Source organism: Arvicola amphibius, chromosome 4, assembly GCF_903992535.2.
Source record: "Arvicola amphibius chromosome 4, mArvAmp1.2, whole genome shotgun sequence".
Taxonomy (NCBI): Eukaryota; Metazoa; Chordata; class Mammalia; order Rodentia; family Cricetidae; genus Arvicola; species Arvicola amphibius.
In genome coordinates, this window is record NC_052050.1 from 84,354,091 (window position 1) to 84,372,058 (window position 17,968).

A 17,968-nucleotide genomic window follows, 5' to 3' on the forward strand; every position below is an offset into this window, starting at 1 on the left:
GTGACAGTGGACTGGCCTCCAGTTTGTTGACAGTTCCCATCAGCCTCATGCTTAACCCTGGCTTCCTTCCTCTTTGTCTGGGGCAGGTCTGTGGACCCTTACGTGATGATGGTGATTAAGCTGGGTTTGAGTGTTGATCTGACAAATCTATAGATCAGCTTTTTAAAGAGAAAAACCACGGTCCTCGCATTATTCCCCACAATGAGAATGGCCACCGGCCTTATTGATGCATATTCTTGTTTATATAGTTTCAGCATTACAGTCTATCTTTAAGAATTTTTAATATCGTTGTTGCAGTAGAGTCTTTAAGTGCAAGTGCAGAAATGAATCTATGCGCTGGAAGAAGGGTCCCTGGACCTGGCCAGTCTCAGTCTGGGAAATGATTCACATTTGCCGAGCCTCGGGCTCCTCACTGGCTGAGCTGGATTAACACAGTCCTCCCTGTAAAGTTATGGCACCCATATGAGTCACAGGCTACCCTCTAAAGTCTTAGCTTGTTGTCTGAAACACGCTAGAGAAAGGAAGACAGCAAAGGCTCACACATGGAGGAAAGAACAATATTCCTCATGAATAATTCCTATCTGACATCACTGGCTGTGTAATACACATTATGTCATCATTGATAACCAGGACAGAGGCAGCTCAGCTGAAGTGGAGGACAGTTCCACTTGCACTGAGCTCCAGGTTTTTCTGACCTGGACTGTCCTTGACCATCCCCAAAACCAGTGCCCAACACCCCTAAGCCAGGACACCATCCCCATGCTACAGAGTATCAAGACCATTGTCAGAAAGAACTCCTTCCCATTTGCCTGTCTCTGTTTATACGTGGGACACAATGTCCGGTACATGCTATCCTGCCTGAATGTGGCTGAATCAGAACATTAGGAGTCTGGGAAACTGTTGTCACTTGGATATGCCCTTTGTCGTCATCTTCAGATGCGTGAGCTCAATGACTACCGCTTTAAAACCAAAATGAATTCGGAGGCTAGCTTAACCTTGAGAGGAACCTCCTAGGAGATGAGTCATAAGATAGTCCTGGCTGTTTCTGGGGTGTCCTTGCTCAGTTTGGGGAGTCCTAGATTCTGTGTTGCTCAGGTCTCTTTCTATGGTCATTCAAAACTTCTGGCAGGCTCTGGCCCACAGCACTGTGCCTGGCACTCTGCTGACACAGTGTGCTCATGCCTCCTGGGTGGATTAAAATGGGGGTTGCCTGGGTTGGTAGTGAAAGTGAGCGGCAAAGCAAGGGTGTAAGCCAGGCGACGTTCCTCATCCACGGATGGCCATTGCAGTGCAGAACTGTGGTCTCAGAGTTGCCAAATGTGTCTGGATTTTTGAGAGAAGCTGAAAATTTGGACTTTTCTGTAAGTGATCCCAATTTTTAAATGTGAGACGTTAATCATATATATTACAGAATAAAAAAGTTTTCTTTGTCTATGCAATATGGTTTGTGGTTGAGCCCACAACCTCTGGTGTAGAAGAGAGCAGAAGGCCAGATTGGCCTTCGATTCTGTCACAGACGTTTCTGCACTCCCTCAACCTCCTTATCATTATCGAACTCTAATGGTAGGTGGGTCTTGAAAGGCCAAGCTGTGCTTAGCTTCCCAAACCTTTCCAGGGGTCCCCTCTGAACAGCTGTATTGCACACAGAGCCCAAAGAAGACAAAGAGCACAGACGGCGAAGCCAGGACCCAGGGTTCTAATCTCTACCAAATACAATTTACTGTTGACCTTCAGCACAGCGGGACTAGGTGACCCCAGGGAGGTACCCAGGCTGCAGAAGGTTAGGAGGTATGGCTCTCCTTCTAGTCCCAGCCTTTCTCTACACTCTGAGCTGTAGTTGGTCATTTTGGAGACACCGAAAGGCCCTGCCCACATCAACTATGGGGAAGTCACTGAATTTCCAAGTAGGAACAAGACTTTGAAACCCTCACGCACTCATTAGCTACAGACCACGGGATCTCCATGCTATTGAGCTGGTACCTGGATCTCTTTTCCTGACATCTATAGTCTGGCTTTTTTGGTTACGTATTTTTTCATAAATACCTTCTGAAATTCTTACTTGCTACATTTACTCCAGAGATGTCTGAAAATATCTTTTCATCTCTTATAAACTCCTGAAAAAAAAATAACTACATGTTTTATTAATAGGCTTTCTCATTGTATGTGTGGCTGCGCCTATGCGTGTACACACAAATGAAGATCAAATGACAACTTCCGGTGTTGTTCTGCAAGCGACAGTCATTGAAACGGAGTCTCTAGCTTGGGCACTCCAAGTAGGCTAGGCTGGCTGGCCAGCAAGCCCTAAGGATGCACCTGTCTCTGCCCCCTCTCCCATGCTGGGATTACAAGTGGGTGCCTCAAGGCCCAGCTTCTTTTTTTTTTTTTTTTTTTTTTTTTTTTTTGGTTTTTCGAGACAGGGTTTCTCTGTGGCTTTGGAGCCTGTCCTGGAACTAGCTCTTGTAGACCAGGCTGGTCTCGAACTCAAGGCCCAGCTTCTTAAAGCTCAAGTTCTGGGGTTCAAACTCAAGCCCTCATGCTGAAAAGCAAGTGTTTCACCTCCTGAGCCAGCTTCACGGCCTCACTGTACCTCACTTGTCTGTCCTCTCAATTTTTATCCAAGTTAAACTCTTTGCTGCTGCGTTTCATTCACACAAACATGCTGGGCAGGGACGCGCCTGGTCTAACCGAGAACTCCCTGGCCATTTTCCTCTTAGCTGACAAGGGCTGCAAACCTAGGTTATGACATCCCGAGCACAGGAAACTCAGACTGCAGGTTGGTCACAGGCGGCCGCCCCGCCACTCAACTTACCTGGTGAAAGAGAATGCAGAGCCGCAAAATGCACAGGGCAGGCAGAAGTGAATGGGTCACCACTGGAGTGACGAGGGGAGGTCACTCCCCAAAACTTTACATGACAGAAAATCACATCTGCAAGTGTGCGTGTATGTGTGTGTGTGTGTGTGTGTGTAGAGTTTCTGGAGAACAAAGCTCCAAACTGTTGAGTGCCAGAAACAACAGAAGTGAGACTAAATCATCCCTGCAGTTACAGAGTTAATACGTGAAAAGAAAGATTTTTTTGTTTGCTTTTACTTTCCCCCATGAGTTTGATTTATCTTACTCTTGGAGTGGCTTTGCGCCAGGAGGCACCTTGCACTTTGAGGGGCTGGTTAGCTGGCTAAAGGGATCAAGAGGGGCAGTTTTGTGAGCTTGTGGGAAGTTCTGACAAGAGGCCTTGTCAGCTTGCGCAGCTCAGCTCTTGGAGAACAGGTCACATCACCCTGCAGCACACAGTGCTCGGGGCGAGCCTAACACCTCAAGCTTTGGCAACGAGGACGAGTGAGGTGGGCTTGGTGTAGCGGCCAAGGAGGCTGGCCTGCCTATCGCTTAGTAGTTCGTTGGCTACTGTAAAACTACTGTGAAAGGAAGGTGGTGGGAAGAGTTTCTTAGGGGGGCTGAGGGCAGGCAGATAGCCAATGTGAGGGAGTGCTGGGCGGTGGGTGTGCTGGCTGTGGTGGTGGGTGGGATGAGCTGCCAGCTCTGCCCATTTTACCACCCCTCTTCCGCTGTGAGGACGTGCCAGACTTAAGAAGTTGCACTACCGTTCTTCTTACGCCCCCTTTCTGTTGACTGGAGAACAGAGGGGGACGTTGCCTTTCCTTGTTCACTACACCTTGAGCTGAACAGTCTCCACAGGGCACAGCCAACACGGAGGGGACACTGTGCCTTTCACTCTCTCCTGCCCTGGCTGCCATGATCTCCTCACTGTCTGTGGTTCCCGCTCAGAGCCACCTTTTGAGTTTACGTTCAATGTAATGAACAAAACCAACTTTTCAATGCAAAGGAAAGTTACGGCATTTCCAATTGTAAGAAAGACGGGAAAAGCGCATTGCTAGTGTGAAATACTTCCTGAGGGGTTGACATCTCAGATTTTCCTTAAGACAAATAATCTCTAGAACTTTCCATGAGATAAGCACACCCCATTCCTCGTTTCCTACCACACACTACAGAATGTCATAGTACATCTGAACCATGACAGTTTTCTCAATATGCAAACAATTATTTTTCAGGATTCTATAATTAACCTTTCTAGGGCTAATGTATTTTGAACATATTTATAGCTGAAAAATATTATTAATATGCAATGCCTCCACTTAGTTCCTGTTCATTGTTTCATTGACAAGATTCCTTATGGTGCCTAACTTTTGGTCACAGAGATGTGTTATAAAATGTCAATGTGTAGATGATGTTTTGGAAGGTCTAGGGTGGGGAGGAGAGGCTCCTTAAATGGAGATGTCAACTCCAGCCAATTTCAGAATGGCTCACCATTAAGATGGATGTTCTCAAAGCTCCGTGCCTCTGCTGGAAATTAAAAAAGCCACGGAATAACTGATTGTGATTAATTTTAAGTGCTTAGCCATGTGAAGCCAAATGAGCATCTTTAAAACAAAGCTATTGATCTGTCTTTGTTTGGAATTGAGAAGATAAACGAATCAGATCCTGCAGGCCTTCTACAATGATGAGGAATGAGAAGTTTTTATTACTGTTATTATTATTTTGGCCATGGATTTCTAGATTTTAACTTTGCAACACCTGATATGTCTGGATATCACTTTTTTTTCCCTGTAAAAATCTGAGAATAGAGGAATTGTTCAAATATGTCCCGGGCAGGAATTTTGACCTGGACGAAGGCACAGTAGGGAGAAAGATGTCAGAAGGACAACATTTACAGGACCTCCTATGTGGTCCCTTCTCAAAGGTGACAGGTCACAAAGCTTGACCCAAGTCCATGGCTTCCTAGTTCCCACCCATGTGAGCCTATCCTAAATGTCTCTTTCCCCCCAAAGACTCCCTCAGACGACACTGGTAGAGAACTAACCAAGGGGCTGACAGGTCATCACAGCTGTTTGGTGACAGCTGTGACTTCTATTTCTTCAGAAGGCATTTTCTCATCTTTCTCATTCTCCCCTGCAAGGAGTAAAAGTGTCAGGTTCCTAACAGACCTTTCTACAGAGGCTTTTTCGAAGGCAGGGAAAATCACGCCTCCCCTTCTCAACTCCAGTTTCCCAGGAAGAGAAGTCTTGGGCTGCTAAATTCGAGCTGGCACACTCTCCCACAGACATGCAATTGTTGCCGGTTCCGGGGTCAGAGTTTGGGTGAGGCGAGACCATCCATCTCAGGACTGACACTCTGACCTCTCCTGTCTGTGGGTCCCTTCTTTTCTATGCCAGGAATCCTCAGCTTGCAAGCGATTTCAAGTAGCTTGCAGCATCGGCATCCCCTCTGCTTCCCGTGATTCCTCCTAGAATCACCTTCCTCTCTAGCAAGGTGCAGGGGATCTTTCAACCCACTGCTGGTGTCTTCCAGGTGAAAAGGCAGACTATGCACCTTCCTTTAGGTACAAAGGGATATTCTAGCACATTCATTCATTTAGCCAACCATTCTTTCTTCCACTGCAAGCATCACAGGAAATCTCTATGTAATTTCACCCCCAAGGATGCTCAACTCATCCTATTCTCTCACCACTCTGAAGCTAGAACTGCTCCAACGCAATTATTTTTGCAGATTTTGGAGAAGGCAAGTCACTCTCAAGTGAGAGCAATAAACTCCTTTATTTTATGAAAGAGAACACTGAGGCTCTGAGAGCCAAAGGGACTTGCCCAAGGTCACATGGCTAATTAGTGGCTGGGTAAGAACTGAATTGCACAGCCCCTGACCTAAGTTCTACCATGCTTTATTGCTTCCTCTCTGGGCTTCCCCACATCAAGGGCAGCAAGCAGTGTACCTGCTGGGGAAAACAATCAAACTGTTTTCTAACACAATCTAACTTTAGTTGAACGACCCCAACATGACCCCTCAGTGACTTTTCTCCAGAAAGCAGGTTTCTTTAGTGAGAGCATGTGAAAATCCAAGACACAGGAGGACAATCTTGTGTGTGTGGTGTGTTTCTATATAAGGTATACATGGTGGAATTTCAAGGAGAAATCATTTCCCCTCATCTTTTCATCCCCACTACTTTAAGGTTACTATTTTAAAGTTTGAATTTAAGCCTGAGATAAGATCTCAGGAGCAGAAGCAATAACCGGACCTCATCAGCCTGTTTGTCATTCCCCCTTGTCCTGTGCCAAGGTCCCTCCCTGCTTCTGGCTAATTCCGACTCACCTTCTGGTGATAACCCCTCTGTCACTGGCCACAGACCTGTAACCTGTCTCCCTGTCTTGCCCACGCTCAGACAGCCGCTCCCTGAATACATAGACAGATGCTGGGGGGCTATTCTGTCCATCTGCTCCGACAAATACAGCGGGAGAGGGAGCATAAGAGAAACAGCTCGACTGAGGAACCCCAGTTTGTGGGAGGTGAGAAATCACACTTTGCAGCCGGCAAACAGTTTGGCCAAGGTAAGCCGGAGGGATCTCCCGGTGCCCGATTTTAATAGCATTGCAGCAGAAGACCCAGAAATGCACCCACAAGAACCCCCCTGCGCAACGCTCCCCCTCTTTTTTCTCCTCACAATGTATACACTCTCTCTCTCACACACACACACAAGGCAGCAATCGCAAAAATTAACTCACAGGATCTCCAAATCGCGCAGCGCTCGGAAGGCTCCATCTTCAATGCAGCTGATGTGGTTATTGTCCAGTTGCCTGTGGGAAAGCAAGGGAGAGCATGAAGGCAGAGCAGGGGCAGCGGCGAGGGGCTGGGCGGCTAGCCGGCATCCCTGGCCACCAAGCGCCTGTCCCTCCACCCATTGCAGGCTCTGCTTGTCCCTGCCAGGAGCTCCTGCAGAGCCAGCCTGTCTGCCACGCTGCTCCTCCGTCTCTTCTCTCTGACTGTCTGAGGGAACTACACAGGCGAGCGCACCAAAGGCTGTCAGGTCTCAGTAAATATTAATTGCGCATTTTTTTTTTAGGCAGAAGGGAGTAATTTCATTACATTAGGGCATCCAATCCATTACGAGCTCTTACCGTCATGTCACTGAAACAATTTCATTAAGCTAAAGGCCTGTAAATCATTGGAGGTCACTGCTCTGCCCTCCGCGACCTCCCAGAATGCTTTTTTCCCCCTCTCCCTCATCTCCCTTTTACTGGAAGTTACAGTCTTTGCTTTGACACAGCGTTAAATCTCAAGGCTTTATCTGCCCAAGAGCGGTGAGGGTGCATGGGGAATATACCGATTCCAAATTAGACTCAACTAATCTAATTTTATAGTCTTTTTATTATTCTAAGCACCAAACGTCTGTGGTGGTTTGTTGTCTCCATGCATTGTTATGGGGCCCATCTGGTAGGTCATTCTATGGGAACATTTTCTGAATAAATACAGATTCCCTCAAACTGCACTAACTATCGTCAACAGTAAAGAAATTCATTGATGGAAGTGTTTGTGATGGAGAAGGAAAAAGAACAGCATTATTGCCTAAAAGATGCGCCACTTACATTTAAATTGGGGAGAATTAAATGCACCTATTTTTAGGATTCCTTTTTAATTCCCCTTTCCCGTCCTAAATGCAGGAAAATAATGCCTTTCTAAAAGATGCCTTGAGTAATAGACATCCCAATTGAGGACTGAGGGATTTTAGTCGAGAAGTAATACACAACAGACACCATTTCAAACAGACATCCCAAAATGTTTATTATTTGTTAAATAGTAAATCAGGGTATATATTACCATGACCCCACCCAACCTCTACTATATATCATACATTTAATTCCTAACACGGCAATGTACAGAAAAGAACGTCGTACAGAAAATGACAATTAGCACCCAATAGTCTACTGTCCTTTGCAGAGGACACTGCTGTTGGGGCAAGATGAAGGTGTGGATGTACTTAAAACTTTTCCCATGGACACGCATATGAAACGAAAAAAATGAGTCCTATCTAGGTAGATCATTTCCTATGGCTGGTATTTTGATTTGTATCTTCCATTAATATATTCCAAATCAGCTCTCCACGAAACATGCCAAAGTAACAATTGGTAACTCTCACAGAGGGTTTTATTTTATTTTATTTTTTACCAGCGGAAGATAGAATATTATGATCATTGCAAAAGTAAATGGATTGTGAGGCTGTAAGCATATGTAAGTTCCCGTGCTGCTTCAAGTCTTGTACGGCATTATGAAGCTGCATCACCTAGACAGACAGTCATCACAGGGCAAGGTTTAAAATCGATTATGTCCAGAATTGAAAGTAACCAAGACACAGGTCTCCGAAAGCAGAAGCATCCTTGAGGTTGACCAGTTCTACACCTAGTGTTCCAAGTCCTGGCTAATGTTGGCGTACATGGACTTACAGGGTTCTTCAGTCCCCGAGCTTTCTGGAGCTGTTCTTTACACGATTTTGCTGATGTCTTTGGATCTGTACTGGGGCGGCCACTTTCTGGGCAGTGGCATTATTCGGGCAGTCTAGTCTTGCTGCCCAGCGCCCAGATTTATCATCAATTTAAAGGCTGATGAATCAACAACCTCTGCTCCACGTCAAGGCCACCAAACCTTACCAAGCAGAAACTCGGCGGGGCTGGCTTTGGGCTCCAAGAAATTGTTCAACGAACATGCTGAATTCGGCAAAAACACACCACTCGCCTAAGTAGTATCTAAATCATCAGATTGTCTGGGATGTGGGAAGATGGCCGTTTGTGGTGAACCCGCTCGAGGGTGTGTGCAGCCCAGAGATGGCTTTGCAATGCTAGCACACTGCAAGCAGATGGATTTGTGGAGTGTTTTCCATTATTTTTTGGGGGGGGGGCATCAGTAACCAAAGAGGAGATTCTAAACATACAGCCCCCCCCCCATGGGGAAAGAATGGAATCTTCAGGAGAAAAGAACAATTTGTAGAAATAGGAGTGGAGGAAATCCTATCACCGAGTGGTGCTGGGGAGGGGAGCTTAATGATTTATAAAAACCTGCACTCAATGTCACATGAGACCCCTGAAGCCCAGGTCACAAAATGATGTGGACAAGAGGACCATCATCACTTAAGGTAAAATCAGAGAGGTCAAATACATTAGTAATTGTGTGATGTTTAAGTATTTTCAGTGGGAGCCACAAATTGACACCTATTTGTTTATTCATAAGAGGGAAGACGGAGACAGAATGTAAGCATCTCTGAGGCTGTATTTCATAGCTTACTTTAGCACATATGAAAAGTATCAAAATTTAAAATATTTATGCTTAAACGTGCTTGCCCAGGAGACGTTTATTGTAATGGAGATGGTGTCCTTTCACTTTAACCGTAGAGAAACCAAACAGGACCTGTATCTATCCCCACCTAGCTAGTCAAAGGGCCAGGCTCAAGGTGCACTGTTAGGAAGTCTACATGGGTGCTACACGCCTGTGGGGTTTGCCAGGCAAATGGGAACCAGTGCTGACTCCACCTCCCCGCCGGTACAGCTTTGTAGAGCCGAGCAGCAGAGGAATCACAAAAAAACCAATTAACAGTTCATAGTCACTCCTGTTTCATGTAAACACTGGGTCCCCAGACAAAATGAGCAGTCGCCTGCTTCAGACAAATGCCTTTTCTTTTACACTTATTTATTTATTCAAGGGATCGGGTGTGGAGGTCAGAGGACAAACTGAGTAAAACTCTGATCTTTCCTTCAAAATATGTGAGCTCCAGGGATTGAACTTTGCTCATCAGGCTTGGTGGAAAGAATCTTTAGCCAAAGAACCATGTTGCCATTCCCAGATGGCCTTTTCTTCCCAAAATAACAACACAGAGACATCCAAGTCTGAAAGCACGTAAGAGGGAAGGGAAAACAAAACAAAACAACAAAAACCACAACAAAAAGCAAGCTCAGCGTTTCTTTGTCAGAGTTGGAACAGAGAACTAATAAACACACAGAACCTTCTGGTAGCTGAAGCCAAAGCACTTGATTTAGCAGTTTGCTTCGGAGAGTTCGGTATGCTGGAGGCTGCTGATGTGTATTTTAAGTGCTAGGGTCAAAGGTCTGTATCATGCCTTTGAAAAATGTTCACTCAAAGACCCTCTTCAAGACGAATGAGAAAAGCTCGTTGCGCACACCATGCCAAGCCCACCATCACTCACGGGGCATGGGCAAAAAGAACTCTGAAAATGTGAGCAGAAGGAGGCCAGCAACTGGGCATGACATGCTTTTCCCCTATTCTTCCTGGATGGCAAGAAGTGTATTTCTATCCCACGCTAAGTAGTGTCTCCTTGTGCTTAGCACAGGTCCATGGAAGAAAGTGCTGAGCCATTTGTCACAGGGTCCTGGCTGCTGCCCTGTGGCCCTTGTTATGACAAGAGAAAACATCTAAGTATTATTTCCCTCTGAGCCCATAGAGGGCTCAGCACCTCCTGGCTCCCTGGGACATGGTGTGTCCCCCAGCAGGGCTCCCCAGAAGGAGACACTATGAGATCTCTATGCTCTTCTTAGGAAGAATAGGAAGGCAGTGGATGGGAGAACGAAAGCTGTCTCTTTCTCTTTCTTTTTGGAGGTAACTTATTGTCCTCTACTTTATACAGAACAATTTGATTTGCACTCCTTGGTCTCCGAATTGAGAAGCCCCAAAACATTTCATGATATTAAATTAACCACCCTAATTTCCCCAGGAAGCTTCGATTTCAGCAAACAATATCCCTGCTAACATGATCCCAGAGCCCATTTAGAAAGAAATCCTCAGACAAGAACTACGTGCAGACTCCCTGAGAGCAGTACTCTGACTACTGCACTTTCATAGTCCGAGAAAATAAACAAGTCAGGAAGGAAGGCTAGCATGAATGGGGACTTGAGGTAATCTCTTCGTACAGCAGACTCAGCGACAGCAACTTCTGTGAGAATTCCTGACCCTAAGCGTAACATACTCCGAATTATCCCAGTCTGTCTCTTTTGCTTAGAGTTTCAATTTTCATAATTGAAGCAGGAGAGAAACATTTTTTTGCAGTTCAAACATTTTTACAAAGCACGTGTAAATCCTTAAAAGAGGTGAGATCTAGAAAAAGTTAGTCTACAACATTAACACCAATCCACCCTACATCAACTATCACAAAAAGTAAGATTTAAAAAAAAAAGAGTAAGAAAATTCCAAGACTTCAATGAGCTATGTGAGTTCCCATGAGAAATATCTGGGATGTAGGAATCTCCTGAAACAGGCTTTGGCTATTTGGAATAAGAGTAGCATTTCCAACAGAATTCCCTATGCACACAAAACGTCTGCACACCTGGGCTCATCCCTGCTGTTGGGATGGAGGGTGTCCCAGGATCTCATCTAATGGCTGATGAAACTTAGCCAGAAGGCATTGTTGCTCCAAGGCCCGCAGCAGCAGCAGCAGCAGCAGCAGCAGCAGCAGGAGCAGTGTTCTGCTTCAGAACTACAGTGAGGGTCGCTAGAGTCCTCCTCGTGTGAAGTTGCAAGAAGCAGCGGAGGCTGAGCAGTCTCTGGGATTAAACCATTTGCTAGTTTCTGAACAAAACTATCTTCACAAAATATACCAAGTCAGCAAAGGACTTCTGTACAAAATACACAAGGGATACTTTGGTAGAAAGGCAAACAAGTCCGCGGCCACAGACTAGAGTAACCTAGAATAGTCACAGCGCATTAACAGAAATGTACATTGTATTCAGTAGCCAGGATGCAGAATGAAGTGTAAGAGAGCCTTTGCAAATAGAAATATGGTTACCTTATTTGTGGTTTTTGTATGCTAACAACCATCTTTCTAAGAATCCAAACGAATGTGAATCTGTTTTCAATATGTGTGTGGATGTAGATGCATATCTTCCAAGTGTACTTTTTTTTTGACTTAAGAGAAAATATTACAACTAACAAAAAAAAAATATGGAAATCCTGCTTTCAGAAACCAAGGCTGGGGACCAGACAGGAAGACCCTTGTCACGCTGTTTGTCTTTTTGGTGTTACCTATTTGTTCTTTAAGTAGAAAACAAGAAATACAGCAGCACTGTTTTGTTTTCTCTTAAATGACATCTTAACAGGAAAATCATCACTGAAGAACACATTGTAGGAACCTTTGTCGGCTGCTCTTTCAAAACATCATATAAAGCTCAAGGTTATTTTAACCGGCAAAAGGAAAATGTGTTCAAAAGAAAAGCATACACTTGATATAACTGAGTACCGGCCACACTTTGTAGGCAAATCAAACACTTGATCTTAGCCACGATCTGTTAATGAACTGTCACTACTTCCCATCATTAAGGAGCTACGGCCATTCCACAGTAAGATGACATCTCGCACGCGCAAAAGGAGGGGAGCCCATTATTCTGCACATGTAGTACACTTGTCCACGAGTCCCAGGAATACATGCATACAGATATGTTTACCCACCCATGAATTATTTAACTATCTGCAAAGATCTCTGTCTGCACAACTGACAACTCTATGCCTGCATCTCCTACACACGCACGGACAGGTGTAAGATCTCACTCACGGACACATGTAAATGAACACATACCTTACAAAACAGTCAAAGTGATACTGGACCTCTGACATTTAACGTGACTATACTTAACAAAAATTATTTATAAAACTGATGGCTATCGTTCCAGTGAATTCAACCAACCAAACCTACTTTGTAAAGGGAGGGGACAGAGTCGGGTTAATTGAGCTTCTGATCACAATTGCCTGCCTGGAACACAGTTGAAAATTGAACAGAAATCTATTTTAACAAGAGTCGTTAAGGCATACTTTGCCACACAGCAAGCGCAGTACCTCTTGCTCAGTATATATCATATTGCTGTTCAACACATGCAACTTCTCAGCAGGAGCATATCTGCGTCCGCTGAGGTGATGCTTCTAGAAGCAAGCTCTGCAATAATGCAACCACTGCTGATGGACTAGTAACAAAGAGGCACACCCGACCTTGGAGAATAAAGAGGGTCTCACACATCGCTGGGAAATATCAATAACTCCACTTCTGTGTTGGAACCTTCTCGTATGGGGGTGTTTTGACAAGCACATTTACACTGAAATATCCAAGTGAAGGATCCTGCGAACCAATGTAGCACCAAGGGGACACAAGGGAAGAGGTAGAGCTCCCGTTTCATTCGGACACATTGTATTTGATGTTTAAACAAATACTGGCATCTCTAGGCAAATAAGATACAACAGTAAAACAGACAGAAAGTACACCATATAAAATGACCCACGCTTACAACGAGAGTGCTTCATTTGATTGTTTAGATCAAGGGACCAAACAAAGCTTGGTTACTGTTTACAAATGTTTTAAGGCTCACGTTTCAAGTCAGCTCCAGATCCTGTGGTCACTTTTGTATCAGGACCAAAGGCTGACCAAGTCACTGTGGTATCACGGTTTGCCTATGACTTTATCTGTCCCATTCTGGGAAAACTTATCATCCCAAGGCAAACTATGAAGACACTCTGTAGGCATCTGGGTGATGGCTATCCAGCCCTTTGTGTTCTGGGGCAGAGTCTATCAGAAGGGGATTAATTTCCAGGGCATCATATTCTCGCTTGGTTCTAAAGCTTCAGATGTCTTTGGATTTACAAGCTTGCATCTGGTTACACTGGCCCTAAAAGGCCCCTCACTCCCTGTTATGCAAAGTGAACTTTGTACAGCTAAAACTGGTAGGCGAGGTTGGTGGGCACCTAAAATATACGAATTGTTCCACTGCGCACTCTCAGCCTTCCTGGGAATTTGAATTTCTTTGTAAGACGCATGTATCTGTGTTTTACTCCCTGGCCTTGCTGATGTCATGAATACTCAGAGGCTGGACAAATAAATGGCTGTCTCCATAGCGATTGGGGCAGGTCTGTGGTTTCCCTAGTTACACTCCTGAGAGATAACCATCCGTGGTTCGTCCTCAACAAAGGCGCACGACAGAGGGAGGAGTGAGAAACGGGAAGACGAAAGGCATGAAGCTATACCTGCTAACAGAATAACAGAAGTTATTTTGTTATACTGTCTTCACTCCTTCTAAAGCGACCAGCACAAACTCTAGTGAGGCAGTTGGACAGTGTTTTTCATCCCACGGGGGTTTCAGAAAAATTTCATTTTGGACACCAGGGAACAGATACAGCCCGTGACTATAGCCAACAAGCTGAAGCCAGCGTGGAGGTATTTCTTTCTCCCTGGGTGTCCACAGGAGAGGTTGGATCGTAGGCGTCATAACTCAGGGTTGAAGGCAGGTGTCACCACAGCTCGAGGATCTGTCCCTGACAGCACTTTGAGTTCACACTAGACACTTAGACCCTCGCTTAAGAAAATTACATGGATTGCTCATCTAGAAAATCTATCTGAGTTTACTAACTCATCCTTGGTGAGTTATCTTTTGTGAGTTATCAGTGTTTGATAACACACACACACACGCACACACACACACACACACATATATTTAATGCAAGGCCAGAGTTCACGTGACTTCTAGTCATTAGTGTCCTCCCATTTCAGTTTCTGAGAGACGGAGACAACAGTGTTCAGCCAAAAGGCCATCGTGAGAATTAAAGTAATGAAATGTGTATACGCTGGAAATATATTTCTGAAGCTATTTAATTTTATTTGCTTTAAAACTAATGTTATTAAATAAAGGAATCCATTTTTTTCTTGCATAATCTCTAAGGTCTCTTTCTGCTCTGAAGTTGTGTGTCTGGAGATTGATTTCTTATGAGTTCTTAAGGGGGAAAATCCTGTTCATTTTACTCAGCCTCCTTTGCCATCCAGCATATCCGTTTATCCCTTCCTTTCCCGTCCCAGCTTAAAGAATCTATTATTTGAGATATTCAATATTTCTTTCCGGAACAAGGGCAGCAGTTCAGACCCACAGGTTCTTCTAACTTCTCCAGCCACTAGGAGATTGAAATTCAAGAAGCCACTAAAAACTTACATCAAAGAAAATGCACATTTTCTCTCACAAGAAAATGATCCCAATATGGTGACATATTTGGAATTCCATGGGGGAGATCTTCAGGAGGAGAGCGACTGCAAAGCTTAACCTCGCTTATTAATGGTTATTTCTAATTAATTATCAATCAAGTAATATACTGAGCACCTAGAGCAATCCAAGGTCACACCATTGACAGTATGCAGTTTTTCCCCTTTTATTTATGCATAGGTATGTGTGCATGCCTGTTTGTCTGTACGTGCACCATGTGCATGGTGGGTGCCTGGAAGTCAGAAGATGGCGTCAGAACCCCTGGAGTCATTGCTACATGTGGTTGGAAGCCACCTGATGTATAAGCCTAACCCATGCCCTTCGATTTAACATCAAGTGCAATTAACTGCCAAGCCACTGCTCCAGCCCAGGAATTTCATTTCTTAATCTTAGTATTCTTTAGTCTGTACACTGTGACTCTCTGTAACCCACATTATATACTGCATGGCCACTACAATCACGGTAATGGCATATTGCCTTTCTTAACTTAATCAAGCACTAACCCAAGCATCTTAGACAAATCACAACAATCCCTGTTTTACAGAAGAGGAACGTGGTATTGAGGGTAATGTTCCTGAACTTCCTTTTGGACCCAGGTGTGTCCACACTCCCGAAAACTAGGAGTGAGCTGCTAACCTGGACACAGTGTCGAGTCTGTCACACGGCACTGCTCTCTCCCTCGTGCACTATTTGAGCACACCACACACCTTTACATTTTTGTGTCTAGCTTATGCTGGTCTTGTGACCTCCTCTGTGAAGTGTCCATCAAGGACGTCCTCTAGAAAATTGTACACAAACCAAGGCAAAATAAACCTTAGTCCGATGACCCTTTCATCCCTTCATTCAAAGGTTGATTTTACAGCAGTGGGGCTCCTTGTGAGCACACAGGTAAAATGAGGATCCAGGATGCGATGCAGCAGCATTAAGGAGCACAACCTGGCCTTCCTGATCCACGAGTCTCAGGCTTTACCTACCATGCCATCCCACATCACCTGCAATGTTCAAAGTGCAAAGTTTGGGAGGCTTTATCATGACTATATGGGCTTCTGTTACTGAAGGCCGAGAAGAGATTGATGGGAAAAGCCAGGTCTGTCTTTTGTCACTGGGACCCAGTTACTTTCACTAGCTTACAAGCACCATCATCCAAAAGATGGTTTAAGAGGGAGGACCCCTGCCCCAGCAGTATCCTCCCACTCAGTCCTTTGGGTCCCTCAATTAGATCCCTGGATAGCAACTTAACTTTTATTTTTGCTGGGAGCCACGGCCTTAGCTCTGAGTGCTGAGGATCAAGGCAGTGCTATGCTACAATTCCAGGTGAGGTGGCCTGCTGGGACCCAACAGGCAGTAACTTTCCAGCCAGCCAGGGAAAGCTGAGCATTTTCTTGGGTGGGTGCATGACACACTCAGAGAAACAGTTGGTGTGTGTCCCCCACCCACCCCCTGTCACATGGCAAGTTGTAAATTGCTAAGATTCCAATCAGTATTTTCTGGGCATGCCCTCCCTGAGGGGGACTGCACATTTGTCTTCCAAAGATGCACAAGCCACAGGTACTGAAATTGCCAAACAGCTCTCGCTACATCGTGTACTAGGATATTGGGGGGTCAGTGACCATTAGCAAGGCATCACTCAGAGGTATCTTTGTGGCAGCAGAAGCCAATTAAAGTATGTCTTGTAAGCTCGGTGTAAGGGGACATCAGGGCCTCTGTAATTAACTGTGGAAAAAGTGTCGTGGAAACTCAGCCATGTGGGAGGCGCTGATAACTACATTCAATCAAGCTAATGTGTAGAACTGAAACACTCCAGGAAAAGGCCCGCTTCGTTTTATTTACTATTACCTTTAAGGAATAATGTTTAGATTCCTTGGCAACAGCGCCTGCCCTACCTGTAGCAGAGTTACAGTGGCCTAAGTCAGGGGCTTGGTACAAATCTTGGGGTTCACGGGAGATGCTACTTCCCACCACTAAGACCGCTATCGTGAAAGCGAAAGGGGAAGCGGCGAGTGCTTGGCCAGGATGTGGAAATACCGGAACCCAGCTATTCTGCGGATGGGAGAGCAAGAAGGTGCGGCTGAGATGGGAACAGTATGGTGGCCTTCTAAAGAGGGCAATCCACTGCCACCTGACCCACAGTCTATCCCCAGCCAAAAGAAAAGAAAAACAGGCGTTCAGTCAAAAACCTGTGATCTGCAGCACGACACCCAGAACGCAGAAACAGACCACACCTCCGCCAACAGATGGATGGATAAACACACTGCAGCATGCACACCACGGCGTAGTAGTGAACCATTTACAACAGGGATAAGGCAGTAGTGCATGCCGCAGCATGGGTGAACCTGGAAGATAATCTACAGAAGACAAGTAGACATGAAAACTGTATCGTTTGGTCCCACGAACATGACATGCCCACAACTAGGCAAATCCAAAGAATCAGAAAGCAGATTAGCAAGATTCAGAAGCTGGGGCATTAATAACAAGATGGGAAGTGAGAGGTCGAGGGTTTCCCTTCAAGGAGATGGACGTGTTTGGGATTAGAGAGAGGTGATGGTTGTATATTATTTGCAAATATACTAAATAAAAATATACGGAGTTTTACACTTGCTAAATGTGTATTCGTTTGCTTATTTATTTATGGACTTATTTAGTCAGTGTGTGTGTTGTGGGTGTCAGAGGACAACGTGAAAATTGGTTCTCTCCTTCTACTGTCTGGATCCTGGCAATCATCACACTCAGGTATCAGGCTTTATGTCAAGAACTTTTACCTGCTGAGCCGTCTCACCAGCCCAGGTGTACACTCCTAAGCCATGCCTCTAACATGCAGTAAACTTTCGTGTGTGTGTGTGTGTGTGTGTGTGTGTGTATAGTTGAATTCTATGTATGTGTAAATTTTACCTTGTGCCACAAGAGACAGCGAATGAAGAAGAGAGAAGCTCACTCTTTCCACGGTAAGGAGGAGCGCTGTTAGAACACCACACTATGCAAGGGTCATTTCCCTGTGACAATATCGTATGGAGATGGAGGGGAGCCTGGGGCAGGCCTTTGACTGAGTGCGATAAGACAGCAAACCCTCTCTGCCTGGGTGTGAGCAGAATTGTGTTAGCACACAAGATCAGAGAAATTA

The 17,968-nt window shown here is 45.1% G+C and overlaps 1 protein-coding gene across 1 annotated transcript in view; it reads right to left on the reverse strand.

Moving 5' to 3' along the window:
- Positions 1-17,968, reverse strand: part of Slit3 (slit guidance ligand 3) — a 593,310-nt gene that overhangs the window by 155,572 nt on the left and 419,770 nt on the right. The window contains exon 6 of the mRNA XM_038326237.1: positions 6,568-6,639. Coding sequence (XP_038182165.1) covers positions 6,568-6,639 — 72 coding nt within the window. The remainder of the gene's footprint in view (positions 1-6,567; positions 6,640-17,968) is intronic.